The sequence below is a fragment of the Pongo pygmaeus genome, chromosome 12 (assembly GCF_028885625.2).
Source record: "Pongo pygmaeus isolate AG05252 chromosome 12, NHGRI_mPonPyg2-v2.0_pri, whole genome shotgun sequence".
In the NCBI taxonomy this organism is placed as follows: domain Eukaryota; kingdom Metazoa; phylum Chordata; class Mammalia; order Primates; family Hominidae; genus Pongo; species Pongo pygmaeus.
In genome coordinates, this window is record NC_072385.2 from 107,541,389 (window position 1) to 107,557,285 (window position 15,897).

Below are 15,897 nucleotides of genomic sequence, written 5' to 3' on the forward strand. Positions count from 1 at the left end.
CGGGCCGAGCATCCCAGCCTCGGGCTGACGCCTCTCCCGCCCGTGGGATGTCAGGTCTGTTGTCAGCCCCGCGAAGTCCCGGTCGTATTAGCGGAGCTGTGGAGTCTCACCAGGAGACTAGAGGACTAAAGAACTGGACCAAGCTGTGGTTCATCACTTGCTGACCCTGATGATTAATTCATCTTCCATTCATTCATCAAATATTCCTCCAACTCATATTCACCAAATAAAATTCAGCGCCTACTCGATGCCAAGCGCTGTGCTTGGATACAGGATACCAATCTGCAATCAAATACTTATGAAAGAGTAAAAGTGGAATAGAGGAAAACAGTCCGTGGGAGGGGGGAGGGGATAAAAGTTAGAAATGCGGAAGCACTATTAAATATTCCTAAGTGCGGAAGCACTATTAAATTCTCAACTGTCCCCAGAAAGGCGCTATCTCCTGGGCGTCTCATTGTCAAAAAATAGTGTTCTCATTGAGAATTAAAACCTGGCGCGGTGGCTCATGCCTCAGCCTCCCAGCACTTTGGGAGGCCGAGGTGGACAGATCACTTAAGGTCAGGAGTTCGAGACCAGCCTGGTCAACATGATGAAACCCCATCTCTACTAAAAATACAAAAATTAGCTGGGTATGGTGGTGGGCACCTGTAACCCCAGCTACTCGGAAGGCTGAGGCAGGAGAATCGCTTGAATCTGGGAGGTGGATGTTGCAGTGAGCCGAGATCGAGCCACTGCACTCCATCCTGAGCAACAGAGCCGGACTCTGTCTCAAAAAAACCCAACCAACCAACCAAACAAAAACTGGATACCATTTAACAGGGTTCTGTCCCATTAGCCCGTGGGGAATTAAGGGCACTGGATGAGCAGTGAGAAAGGGTGGGTACTAGTCCTAGCCCTGCCCTGCCATCTTGGGCAAGTCACAACTTCTTGAGGACCATTTTCTCAGCTGTTAAATGGTGAAACCCACAGACAATTGTGGGGCCAAGAAGACCCGTCCTTTGTGAGTAAGAACTGCCCAGAGGCAAATGGAGTGGGTTTTTAAAATCAGTTCTTCCACGTTTGCAAGCAGTAGAGAGGTTTAGGAATGCCAAAACCATCCAACAGCTATAGAGTCTAACAGCAGCTGCCTGGATCCTTGTCTCACACCTGCCTAGGTGGTGGTGGTAGGAGGAGCAGGGGTAGTTGCTTCTAGGCTTCAGGGCCTTCTGCCAGATCTCTGTCTCCTTTGGTTGAAACCTAAAGTATTAAACTCTCCTGGGAGCCATGATACAGCTCTGACCAAAAACTCGTCCAGGTTCTGGTTCATGTTTCCACTATCCATAAGAACAGAAACAAGCATGTGTGCATACGCGTGTCTACGCCTGGGAGTAGGATACCATGAGAAAGTCAGTGGGAATCAGCTGTTGAACAAGAGAGAAGTGAGAGCGAAGGTACCATACAAACCCATGAAGAGTGATCAGTGAGATACTTGGCCCTACACTGTCCTGATACCACTTCCAACATCCTTTTAAATAAGAAATCTGACTCCATTTTTTGCTGCTGACATTTGGCTGCTGGCAGCTTTTAAGCAGCACTCCCTCTTTCTTCTCCACATCTGGGCAAGCTGTTAAAAAAGCCTAGGTGCTCTTTTTGGTGCTGGCAGATTTCAACTGCGTGCACTGGATATCCTCCTCCCAGCCTCATCCCTTAACCGCAATAAAAGCCCCAAGCTTGTCTCCTTTCCTGGCTCTCTCTAGCCATTTTCTGACCAGCTGGGAGGCCCTCTTTGCTCCCACAAGCAGCCTCAATTATGTAATCAACCTTTTTCATTGGTGTGGGAAACACTTTCACTCACCGCTGGAATGGGACCTCCTAGGACAGTTTGCCAAAATCTATTAACTGTTTAAATTGGCGTATTAAGGGAAAGGGAGGAATAGGGAGAGATTTGTTAAAAGGATACAAAATGACAGGTTCTAGTGTTCTGCACCACTGGAGGGTGACTATAGTCAATAATGTATAATTTCAAATAGCACCGAGGATATTGAGCACTCCCAACACAAAGAAATGACAAATGTTTGAGATGACAGATATGCTAATTACCAGACCTGATCACTATATATTATATGCATTGAAACATTACTATGTACCCCATAAACATACATAACCATTTGCTTTTTTTTGAGACAGTGTCTTGCTCAATTGCCCAGGCTGGAGTGCAGTGGCATAGTCTTGGCTCACTGCAACCTCTGCCTCCCAGGTTCAAGTGATCCTCCTTCCTCAGCTTCCCGAGTAGCTGGGACTACAGGCATGGGCCACCACACCCAGCTAATGTTTATTGTATTTTTAATAGAGACAGGGTTTTACCATGTTGGCCAGGGTGATCTCAGACTCCTGACCTCAGGCGATCTGCCCGCCTCGGCCTCCCAAAGTGCCGGGATTACAGGTATGAGCCACCCCACTCGGCCTGCCAAACTTTTTTAAATACTAAACATTTTTTAAACTGAACAAAGGACAGAGAGAGGAAGAAATATTTTCATGGGACAGACAACTACAGTTTTAGAGGTCAAAGGAATGAAAGAAACAAAGAAAAACCACTAAAGAAAGTCAGAAGGCATGTAATGAATTATGATTAAATATAAATGGGAAAATGCTTAATTTTCCATGCCTTTGTAAATAGTTCATAAGTGAGATAAATTTAGAAAATTGTTAAAAACTGAAAAAACTAGATAAAAACATATTTATTTGTATACACACAAAAATAAATTAGCATATCCATTCACTAGACAACTCTAGTTTGAAGAATCCTCACAAGGAGATCATGGATCTAGCCATAGCTCATTGGGGTCACAACTACATCAGTTTTATTCAGCATTGTATACATAGCACCTAGCACAATATTTGATATGTAGTAAGTGCTCAACAAATTTTTCTTGAAACGTATACAGATGTATCTGTATGTTCATTCCAATTACTTGTAATATTAAAAAACTAGATATGACAAAATCCATCAATAGGGGAACCGATAAAGGAATCATGGGATTCTCTAACACAAGAATAATGGTGACCTAGAAAGACACCCAAGATACATTACATGAGAAAGGGAAGAGGCAGCACAATATAGAGCCTGAGCCGAGTTTGACTTGAAATGTAGACAGTGTGTACACAAGAAAAACAGGGGGAATACCACAAAGTAGTCGATATCCCTCAGGCGTGAGCTTATGGGTGATTTTCAGATTCTCTGAAGATTAAAAAAAAATGTTTACAATGAGGATAAATCACTTTTGACTCAATAAAACATAAAGCTTATTTATTCATGTTTTTGTAAGACAAATAACAGGAGACCCCCAAGAGAGTGAGGCAGGCAAGTAGGTCTGTTACAGATGAGAGACTTGGGGAAGGGAGGCAGGTGATGTCCATTCACCATGATGAATGACCAGCATCTAGAGTGTGGTCCACAACTGGTAGGCAATGCTGGTTCATACTAATAAGCTCATACAGGCCGGGCACGGTGGCTCACATCTGTAATCCCAGCACTTTGGGAGGCCGAGGCAGGCAGATCACGAGGTCAGGAGTTCGAGACCAGCCTGACCAACATGGTGAAACCCCATCTCTACTAAAAATACAAAAATTAGCTGGGTGTGGTAGTGCGTGCCTGTAATTCCAGCTACTCAGGAGGCTGAGGCAGGAGAATCGCTTGAACCTCGGAGGCAGAGGTTGCAGTGAGCAGAGATTGCACTCTAGCCTGGGTGACACAGCGAGACTCCATCTCAAAAAAAAAAAAAAAAAGCTCATACAAAAGCCTGGCTGACTCATACTAACAAGCTCACAAAAGAAAAACAGAATTTCTTTTAGCAAGCAAGTACCACCATCACACAGGGCGGTGTGAGTTTTCGTGCCTTGTGACCAGCACATCTCTGTGGGCTGATCTACAAAGAGGATCAAACTCTGACTGGCAAATCCCTTGATATGTAGGACTGACTGCCATGGTTCAGAGGTTCACAATGGGGATAATTTGCCACAAGAACAGTCGAGTTCCTCATCCCTGAGTAGGTTTTTGAGAAATCTGGCTATGTGGGCTTCCCTTGCTAAGGAAGGTACGTGGGCATCCACCTTCAGCTTTTATAGCCTTTTTTCAGAAAAAGAAGGATGAACTGATTTGATTTCATATCTTACTAAGTCTAGTCACACTTAATTCTACATCCAGTAAGTTTACACTAACTCACCTTAATTGGAATGTGAGGATGCTGACAAATTCATCAAACATTTAGACAACTTCTTAGGTTATTTCTATCTTTCAATTTGTGTGAATTTTACAAATTAGATTCTGAGAAGGCAATCTTACCCATTTTTAATTTGGGGAACTGCTTTACCATCATCTTCATATACTGCCTCAAAAGGTATGAAGGAGGAAAGAGAGGGGAGGAGAAATGGAAGTCATGAGCTGTGTAACATGGTTTAGAAAAAAGTTCAAAGAAAAAAGACAGAGAACTAGATATAGTAGTAACCAAGCACCTACCTTAGTCCACTGACTGTGCTAAACACCCTACATGCATTATTCTCATTCAATCCTTCATATGGTGTAATTGTGGCAATATTAATCCCATTTTATAGATGAGGAAACTAAGGCTTAGAAAAAAGTAAAAAGCTCTTTCTTCAAAGTTTGCAGAGTTGAACATGACTAAGAAACAGCCATTGTATGAAAACTTTGGGAGGTTTTAAGAAAACTCTCAGAATGAAAAGAAGAAAACTGAAGGAGCAGTTGTAAAGTTTTCTTTCAGGAAAATTTGTGAATAGAGGAAAAAAGATGAGTGGGAAGAGAAGCAAGATCCTTTGGGGGCATAGGGTTTTTTTTTTTTAAGTTTTGGTAGCCCCAAGAGTGGTTACGTAGTATCTACCTGGTATGTGTCATCAGGCACTTGGGAGGTGTTTGAGGTTTGCAGATAGAAGGGAGGGAATAACTGCTACCGCAACCAAGAGCATGGGAGGGAAAGGGGTTAAGAGCGCACAGCTGGAGAATAGCCTGGGTTAAAACATGCGGCATTTTCTTCCTCACTGTCTTCAAGCCTGTTACTGAAATTTTTTTTATCTTTTTTTTTGAGACAGTCTTGCTTTGTCGCCTAGGCTGAAGTGCAGTGGCGCGATCTCAGCTCACTGCAACCTCTGCCTCCCGGGTTCAAGCGATTCTCCTACCTCAGCCTCCTGAGCAGCTGGGACTACAGGTGTGGGCCACCATGCACCGCTAATTTTTTGTTATTTTTAGTAGAGACGGGGTTTCACTGTTAGCCAGGATGGTCTCGATTTCCCGACCTCGTGATCTACCCGCCACGGCCTCCGAAAGTGCTGGGATTACAGGCGTGAGCCACTGTGCCTGGCCTGAAATTTTTTTAAGTGCCTACTGCCAGAGCTGGGAGATCGATGTAAAAATGGGAAATCTTCTCCTCAGAAGCAATGTCATGTAATGGGAGTTATAGTTTCTATACTATAATCTAGAGGTACTAAGTATGGTCTAACAGGTTTTTATGGGCATTCATCTGGAAAATTAATACCATATGTTAACACTCTTTCTATGGGAAAATGCTTCTGAGGAAGAAACCACCTTACAAACTAATTTAGGTGTGACCCAGTCATTATTAGACTATAGAGACTGCCACCACCCAGTTCTGGGCGAGTCAGGAGCAGTATACTATGAAAAGCCGTTACTGCCACCTGCCTTGTATTCTGCCTTTTGAAACAAGTCACAGGATCACAGAACACCCAGGAGCAAGCGGATGATCTCTCTAAAAACAGAACAAAACCTTTTCAGTGTTTTGCTTTAAAATAATCAATGATTCTCTGAGACAAGTGGCTGGACATTGATTTTCTCCCCATAGCTCCCTCCCCTTTTGCACTTACCAAGGAAAACAAAGAAGACAATCTGAAAACAATTAAAAGGATTTAAAAATTATTTACTTTTACTTTTATTACAATAAATAATTATCAATAATAGAATTAAACAATTTTCAATTAAAACCTACTGCATTACTTTGGGGTTTCACAGCAGCAGAAACAAACATAAATCCAGTTGAAAGGGCAAGGCTTCCAGAATCCAGTGACAAGAAACAGTCTGGTCTTGATTATTCGGGCTAGCAATGGGAAACACTGATACAGATAATGCAAAAACAATGAAATGCATCGGCATACTCTCTTTGTACATCACATTATCTGACACTTCAAAATATTCCAGCTAAGTAATTTAAGCAAGCCATGAAGCTCTGTTTCTGCAAGTTAGAGTTCTCCCCCAGCAAGCCCATGGCACAACTGCTCCCAGAGCCACCCTCTGGCCAGAAATGGGCCCCAACATCATGCAGACCTAGAAGCCTCCACCCTGATGGAAGCAGCCATCTTTCTCAAAGCTCTTTCTGGCTCACACAACCCATGGTTAAAGGAAAATGGGAAAGTGACATATTTAAAGGGCCTTTCTCGAGGACTGAGATGAACTGGAAGACACAGACTGTGGTTCCAGATCAGGAAGAGGCTTCAGAGTAAGGGCCACATGCAGATTAAGTCCACATGAAGAAACAATCTAATAAAGGCTGACCATTTTGCTGATAATCAAGTGGACTGCATGTATATATGAATATATCATACATACATATGTAGAGAATATATGTGTACATATTAAATAGGCATATACACACATCACACATAACCAGATAAAATAAGTGGTACATACATTGCTACTATGAACACAGCAAGTCCCAGACAGACCAATGACTAATATGTTCAATTAAACTACTTGAATTAAACTACTCTTCCTCTCCCCAAAATATTCTGCTTGCAGTAAACATATTCCAGTTGCTCAAGCGGTGTTGTTTCTAGGTTCCTGAGAAGGAATGGAATCGTCCTCTTGTTTCAGAACACTACAGAAAGCCAACTGCAACAGGACCTAGCTAAACAACTCACATTTGATTTGGCCATGATTCCTGCCACCTATTCTTAGTCACAGGGCATGAAACCTTACTCAGAAAGATATCAATTTCTTTTTCTACAACTGGCTACAAATTTACCGTATTATGTTAGATGGAGGGGACTGGGGGAAGGTGGGCAGAGGGAGTTTACATGTTGGCAATTATTCATTGCCTTTCCCTTTACCCAGAGAAAATGCTACTTAAAAAACATAAACAAAAACAAAACAAAACAAAAAAACCAGAAATTTAGAGTTCAATAATGAATTTTGCTTTCTTGGCACACTTTTGAAATGATCATATCATTACACGTAGCTAGGTCTTTATCTCCTGAATGCTCCTCTAGGGAGGCAAGTTATCTAAACAACAAAATAACCTACGAAAAAAGTTAATATTGTGAGCAGTCTCAATTTGTAGTTATTAAACTCAAAGTCTAATGCTGAAAGACAACAGTAATTTAAACATTTATTTTTATTATTATTATTACTTTTTGAGACGGAGTCTTGCTCTGTCACTCTAGCTGGAGTGCAGTGGCACAATCTCCGCTCACTGCAATCTCCATCTCCCAGGTTCAAGCGATTCTCCTGCCTCAGCCTCTGCAGTAACTGGGATTACAGGCACATGCCACCATGCCCAGCTAATTTTTTTGTATTTTTAGTAGAGACGGGGTTTTGCCATGTTGCCCAGGTTGGTCTCGAACTCCTGGGCTCAAGTAATCCACCTGCCTTAGCTTCCCAAAGTGCTGGGATTACAGGCACCTGCCCCAGATTTATAATGCTATTCACAGATCTTGCAGAATTATAACAGGCTCCTTCTACAACTTGGTTAGTGATATCAAGTACTAACTAAATATGTTCCAGGTCAAGAACTCACTCTTGAGATATTCAAAAAGTGCTTGTCAAGAATATCAGAATCTAGAATTTATGGCAAATTGTATATATTTTAATAAAAACCTTAAAATAAATTCTAATTTTAATTGCTACCCATAGAAACTGCACAAGAGAAGATATTAGCTAAAGAGATATGAAATATCCACAGCATTTAGCTACTCACTCATCTTCAGTACTGTCTCTAACTTCAATTGTAGTATATGTGCTGCTGAAGAGAGCAGTCTGCTTCCAATTTCAACACAGCATTAAGGTACCCTATAGCCATCATCCAATATACTTGCTTTAAAAACAGCACTACTCTGATTTAGCCTGGCTTTCTAAGAATGATTCTCTGGAGAGAAAGACCATGTGAATGGTCTGTGGAAGACCAGAACAATCCTGCTGCAGTCCAAGTGGATTTTCCTAGAGACAAGCCTTTGTTAAAATATTCTAAAATCAGTGTATGTGGCACCTTCCAATTCTGGGAACCTGGCCTTTCTAAGCATATGCAACTCAACCCCCTCGCTTAAGCTACCTGTGAGAGAGCTACAAATGGCAAAACTTCTTTTGCTACTCTAAATATTAATGCATTAAAAGATCTGTCTAGATAGGGAGCAGATCCCTGCTTTAAAAAAAGTAGATAGATTACTATCTCTTGCATATTTGTTTACTAAAGAGCAAAGCATATTACCAGCATGCAGGCTTAAAAAGTTACATTTATTCTGCACTGTAGAGACACTGGAAATGAAGAGCCAACAAATCCAATTCCCACAGCTCCATGCAAGGAAGAAGCATATCACCACTTTCTCTGGAAAAGTTAGACAACCGTGATTAACCATATACCCTACAATAACTGCCTGCCAATGTCAGTCATTTGTACCACTGTCAAACATAAAAATGAAAATATGCAAATCATGTGGGTTACATAATCAATAAAGGAAAATCAGAAATTTACTTAAGCTTCCTAAAATGCCCAGAGCATCATACGTTCAAGTTTCAGAGATTTAACACCATTTTACTTTTAAAACTGTCACTTTAAACGTGCATGTCAAAGTGCTTCAAATGTAGCATACTAGTTAAAATTCTTCCTGGAAGGTTCTAGTGCTGGCAGCTAACTTACTAAAGTTATTCACCCACAGGGTGTTCAAGCAAGGGCATGCTGACTTATAAAGACACCTCATGGGACAAAGAAAATTCTGGTCTGACTTCACAAATTTTCTATAGAGTACTTAAATCCAGAACTGAGGTCAAGATAAGGCCACTCTGAACATAGGCATCAACACAACCAAAGATTTCTGTATCTGTTTTTGGCCGTTTGGGGACCCAAAGTCAAAAGGTCCAGCCCATCAAGCTTACTTTGTTCCCTCTGGCACGTTCCCAGTCCTTGACTAGTCAAGAGATCTAAGGCTATCAAGGAGATCTGAATGTGGCAACATCTAGGGGCAACAAGGCAAGACCTGAGTGGGCAGCCTCTGTCCTAGGTGGTGGGTAGTTAAGAGGAAACCCAGGTGAAGAACGAAGAGGAAGAATTACAAATAGGCTTCTATATAAAATACAAAGGGGAAAAGTAGCCTCTGACTCAAACACCTTCAGATTATCTTTTTATTCTTCATAGGTCATAGAGTCAAAGTCTGTTATGGAAGCAAGGTACATTCCAAATGCATTTTGACTGACTACAAAATAAACCGGTTCGTTGAAAACAACACTTAGGAAACTTTCAAATTCATAGGATGTTTCAAATTCATAGGATGTTAGTCCCTTCTTCCCTTTAAAGTGGAAGCTATGCCTGCTTTTTCTTTTGTATATTCTCCCAAAGCTCAGGCTCCAGGTCATAATCAATACTCTTTTGGTGCCTATTTAGAATTGGGGTAACTCTAGACATACACTCCCCTCCTCTCAATGCCTCTATATTAGAATAAATAACATGATGGTATTAGTACTGTAACATCCTAAACCACAATCAGCATTTAGCTTTCTTTTGAAAATTAGAATTAAAAGTATTTCAATAATGGCATCAAAATGACAAGGAGGAACATTTAGCTTTTTATTTGGAAGTTATTCACTCTATTACCCTTAGGACTAAAACCCATAAACTCTATCAATTACCTATTGGTGGAAGAATGACACTGTAAACTGTGGCAATGTCAAAATGTGTACTGCACTTTACAAAAGCATGGATAATGTTAAAGGATCACAAAAAGCAGCATTAGCATTCTCTATCCAGGTATTATTAAATCTTTTTATCCCATGCCCCCCTCAAATATAGGAGAATTATTATCTGATAAGCCTGAAAGGACTTTTTTTTAATACCATAACCTAAAAAGACACTTCTTACAGGTGTATGCAACTTTGGTCAGCAGAAACACAATACGAGCCTTTGGCCTAGCTAAGGCACTCTATTCTGAAAGTACAGAAAACATGCACGTATGCTCCTTATCATGGCATTGCTCCCCAAAAGGCAGCTCACTGTATGCTGGGGAGAAAGGCTGGGGCATGAAGTCACCCACAATATCATGCATAAGCCTGAAAGACCTTTCATACTTTGGAAATGTTATAGTAATTGGCATGACATAAATGCACACAGCTATCTGGAATGAAGTCCTGCTTCAGCTGCTATGTCTCTAGACAACAAATGGGGGCTCTCAAGATGCACTTTCAAGAATGGCAGACTAAAACAAGAAAAAGAGTCAGCAGTACACTAAAGATCCACAAGTATCCTGAAACAGTGAATTGCTCAATTTCACTTTCCCCTTGTTGACAGCCACTTTTCTTTCATCTAACAATGTCAATAAAACTGACTATGGCATCATTCTTTACCACCATAGGGAAACAAGTCATAAAGTACAGCACAAAACAATTTTCAAATAAATTTGATACAACCAAAAGAGGGCAGAAACATACTTTTGAAGTAAAAGAGCCCCCAAACTATACGATGTGACCTTAATGCCAGAAGTAAAGGGTATTTTTACTATACTGTACAAGGTCAAGAAAGCCTGTGGTCCAAGTTTGTCATTTTATAAATATTTATCAGCTCTTTTCTTATATAATACAGATCAATCTCATTCTCGTGTACAAGATCAACAAAACGGTAAAATAATTAGCTTAGAAATCTTAAAACAAAGCTTTTTCCCTACCCCCATTAACATTTTATCCAGTTTAATTTCATAGATCACAAAGAACAAGGTATACAAAAAATAGTTACCGTCACTTAATTGGTTAATCCTCTGACTTCCATGATGGCAATGAACAAACATGGGATCACTATCTGCATTATTCTGCATCCATTTCTCATCTATTTCCAACGTTCATCTGTGTCTCAGAGAAAGTCACCAAATACACCTCAACCTTTACAATTTCTTAAAATGAGTATAGAACCATGAGCTAGTGCCGTGACTCATTTCTAATAACTTGAATGACAATGATTGGAATTTATAAATTTTAAAAATGAAATATCAATTAGTTATTTTTTACAAAGCAGCAGACTGAAATTCAACAAAGAAATACACCATAATTAAATTTAACAATGGTCACATTCATAAATAGTTATTAATTTAATTACATATCAACACAGTGGTGCCTATTTTATCCAAGTGCAGCCTGTCCAAAAAAAGGGGGTTTAAGATACACTCTTCATTCAAGCACAAACTTCATTCAGTGAAAAATAAAAGAAAATCAGCAAGTAAAGTTCACCACCACCAAATTAAATGAAGACAAAGAAATAGAAGAAAATATCCACATCATGAAAAAATATGGTTTATAGAACAACTACACTACAATTAAAGGGATTTTTATGTTTGTCAGTAAACCTCAGAAATTACTCCAAGTCATATTAACATTAAAGAGGGCATGTACTCAGTAAGGCATATATATCAAAAGTTTTCTTCAAGTGGGGAAATGGACAAGCTGGGGAAGAGAGAACTTCTCTCTGTTTTATCTCATATGAAATAAAAAACACAGCACCTCACCCTGAAAAAAGAGAGAGGGGAAGGACAGACAGACAAACTGAATCAAAAAATTAATTTTGGTCACAGTGAGGTTCATGAAATTCCTAACTCCAATTTATATTTATCTTACAAGGTACTTTTATCTGCATTCCTCACAAGTCATTACCATAGGACTGGGACTGTCACATGCATTCCTACAATCAGAGCTCACAGGCACCAAATCTCAGGAACCTGCAGCTGAAGGGGGGAAAATGCCACATTTAAACAATGAACCATCCCAATGGGTGAGCTATAATTACAACCCATTCTCAAATTCTCAACGGATTATTTCTCTTTAGGAGAAAATTGAACCATTTATCAAGATCTGTTCCATAATAAAGAGAGCTAGAATACTAGAGAATATTAGCTAAATGTATTAGCTCTCTTATCATTTGAGAACAAAAGCCATTTTCAGGGGAAAGAGAAACCAGTATTTGGCAACTGTCTATTGTTTGGTAATCATTGGCATCTCTTGGTGAAGGTGACTTATTTTTATCCTTTCCCTATACTAGGTTTGGACTATTGCTACTCCCACTATTACAAAGTTCCAAATATGAAAACACACTATGGTTTTCTGAGTATTATCAGTGTTCTGAGTATTATCAGTGTTCTGAAACCAATTTTGGTATTTAAAAAATAAAAACAAAGCATCTTTAACCCTGCATGAATCACAACATTGTAAACTCACGAAGTTAGAACCATTAGGAACATTTTGCTGGTCTAACGTACATTCTGCTCAACCAAAATGTCACAGTTTTATAAAAAATAAAATAGGCTTAGAGTTAGTAGGTCCAGAATTTCCCAAGTTCAGATTATATGTATCATTCCTGCTGTCCAAGTACCATACTGAGATCCCATGTCTGTCAAGCAGATCAGTCTAGTTCAATGGTGATGGAGGAAATATTTACAAGCATTTATTTACAGTACTTCTTTGTGCCCAAAGAAAGATTATTACAGGCCAATATTCTTTTCTTCCATTCCTAGTCAATCTGAGTTTGGTTTCCTCAATGAGAAGGGGTAAATCTGAAAATGGCTGCTCAGCTGCTTTACCTATGAAAAATCAGAACATGAGACAGTGACAAATATGTACCTTATTGTTTTTTAAAAACACACAGAATTTACGCTCTAGAGATAACAATTTATTGACACGGCAAAAATCATGAGAAATACTGAAGAGGTTTTTCTGGATTAGGACAGCTATAGAGCTAGACAGCTAAATGGGAGTACTAGAACTAACATGGGAAAGTTAGGACTTGGAACTAAAATCTAGTCTTGAGAACCCTCCAGAGCACTCAAAGTCACATTCAAATCTGAAAAACTATAGGATTGGTTAACCTGTAGCATCTAGATCAAGTAATCATATTTATAGTTAGACTCAATATTCAGCTCGCTAAACATTTCTATAATCATTCCTAATCCCGATGAAATAGTAGAAAACTAGATCTATGAATTTGGAGAGGCCTTATTAGTTAGGGTATCTCTAGTGGGAAGGCAAGAGCTTAGTGATAGGTCAGCGAGTGCATGTCATTTACTTGATACTTATTATTTACATTTCAGCAGTTCAAGTGAATGTTTTGTGTGGCCTAGCAAGTTTTAACTTCTGGCCAGAAGTTGTAGACGTGATAAAAGAACACAAAGACAGACAAAAAAGATGATCCTAAATTGTTTTCCAGTTAGCCTCTTATTTATTTTCCAGGTTTTTAACAATGAAAATGTAGTACCTTTATAATTTAAAGAAAAGTATATTTTGGTTTGGTTTGGTATGTATATAGCTTTCTAAAGATATGCTTCTAAAAGGCTATAGTAAATGAAAACAATTAAAAAAGATACTGGCAAATGGATATTCTATGCCATGCATATATTGATGAAATATCAGGACAAAGGCCCAAGAGTATTGATATAAGGCATATAAGGTTACATTTGTACAAATAAAAACAAAAATAATTATGTCTTATATCACAATTCATCACAGCTTTTTTTCTCCTTAACAATTGTATCTAGTTTATTCTAACAAATGAGGGCAACTTTGTAGAGAAACACTAAGGGAAGACAGCCCAAGTTTAGCAACATATGCAAGGTATAAAGTTGTTATCAAGCATGATAGTTGCCTCTCCCACTTAAAAACTGTGTGTGAAAATACAGAAGATATTTTTGTTTCTCAAACAGATTAACAGCAGGGTTCCTTTCAAACAAGCATACCAAATAGAAGTGTTTTAAGAGTCATAAAAAATGTGAATATGCTGTCACAAACCCATTCCTATGAAATTATCCTCAGAAAATGAAACAAAAATATTCCAGATTGTTTATGCCAACATTTTTTTTCTTTTTTTTTTCTTTTTCTTTTTTTTTTTTTTTGAGACAGGGTCTCACTTTGTCACTCAGGCTGGAGCATAGTGGCACCATCTCAGCTCACTGCAGCCCCGACCTCCTGGGCTCCAGCGATCCTCCCACCTCAGCCCTCCAAGTAGCTGGGACTACAGGCCTGTACCACCACATCTGGCTAATTTTTTTTTGTAATTTTTGTAGAGACAGGGTTTCACACTGTTACCCAGGGTGGTCTCGAACTCCTGAGCTAAAGCGATCCACCTGCCTCAGCCTCCCAAAGGGCTAGGATTACAGGCATGAGCCACCACACCCAGCCTAGGGCAATATTTATAATGGTGAAAATCTGGAAACAACTTAAATGATTAAAATAACTGTACTGTGCAAGGTCATTATTAAGTAATCTCCTTGGTGGAATATTGCACAGCCTATGTTAAAATATGTAAAATAATTAGAAAAGAATGTTAAAGTGAAAGAAAAACCACATGGTTCCGTTTGATTTCATTACATCTATATTCGTCCATTCTCCTAAAATTAGTTTATTTTAGAAGAAAATATCAAGCTTACAAAACATTTCTTAAAATCCCTTTTTCTTCTATATTTCCCCTTATTTATTAATTTTGCTGATGAGGGCTCAAGAATAACATAAATGAAGTAAAACCTCAAATAATGCAAAAGTCTTCCTTCAGCCGGAAATTCTACTCTCCCTCACCACAACTGCTTAGCAAACTGGGCAGCGGGAGGGAAAAAGTACACAACCAATTACAGTTTCTTTCCAAATTTTGTTAATGAACAATAAAAATGCCCCTAAAGCTAAAGAAGCAAGTGAAGAAATAGATAATCAACAAATGTGATTATCTGATCCCATATAACTAAAGGCTCAAACAGTTTACAATTCTACTCACCAAGAAGATGGCTTATACGTACCCACAATAAGTTCTTATTATTACAATAAGAACTAATTCCTCACAATAATTATCCAGCTTTAAAATCATTTGTTATTACAGTAACATACTCATTAGAGAAACAATATCTGAAATTGAACATCTGGATATTATCCAAAATTTAGAGAAATCCCAAAACCCTTACAGCTACTATAATAAGCAACTTCCTTTTTAAAATTTTCCATTGCCTCCTTTCTACTCGGAGGCATTTATTGGTGCCATCTATAAGCCCCAAATTGAACCCATTTTGCTGTAGATTACTCACCACTCGTACTCCATAATGGATGTGGGCCAGAGTAAAAGCAGTTGTTAATGTATACAGGAGAATGCTCTCAACGTAAGACGCTACTCCTAGGTTTACCACTAAGACAACCAAGAAGAGAGGAACCAGCAACCAATTCAAAGTTGGACACCGGGTACTACTCATTTGGCAAACAATCAGCTGACACTGGACGTTAATTTAAAAAAATAAGAGAGAAAAAAAGAAAAATTTCATTAGCAAAGCACTTCCGAAACTAGTCTTTCCAACATTCGAAAAGCATTCAAGTACCTGAACCAACACACTTACATTATCTAAGTTCAGAAGTTCTCAATGCTTAGGGGCCCAAATGGACCCCTGGACCCGCCCAAAAACCCATGCACCCTCAGAGTGTGTGTCAGAAGAGGCTGGAAGATAACTGAATAAGGATGCTATAGAAGGCATTCTTCCACTGGGCAACAGTTTGAATAAAAGAAATTTCTCTCAATTTTAAGATTCTATGATATGTTAAAAAAAAAAAAAAATAGCCTCCCACAACCCCACACAAATTAAGTTTCTTTATGGCAATGATGAAGAAGTGCTATCTCCAATTCAGTC

At 39.1% G+C, this 15,897-nt stretch overlaps 1 protein-coding gene across 1 annotated transcript in view; it reads right to left on the minus strand.

Moving 5' to 3' along the window:
* Positions 1-5,903: 5,903 nt before the first annotated feature.
* Positions 5,904-15,897, minus strand: part of SELENOI (selenoprotein I) — a 48,581-nt gene continuing 38,587 nt past the window's right edge. The window contains exons 9-10 of the mRNA XM_054475280.2: positions 15,307-15,489; positions 5,904-12,825 (exon numbers count right to left, since the gene is read on the minus strand). Of these exons, the coding sequence (XP_054331255.1) occupies positions 12,727-12,825; positions 15,307-15,489 (282 nt within the window). The 3' untranslated portion in view covers positions 5,904-12,726. The remainder of the gene's footprint in view (positions 12,826-15,306; positions 15,490-15,897) is intronic.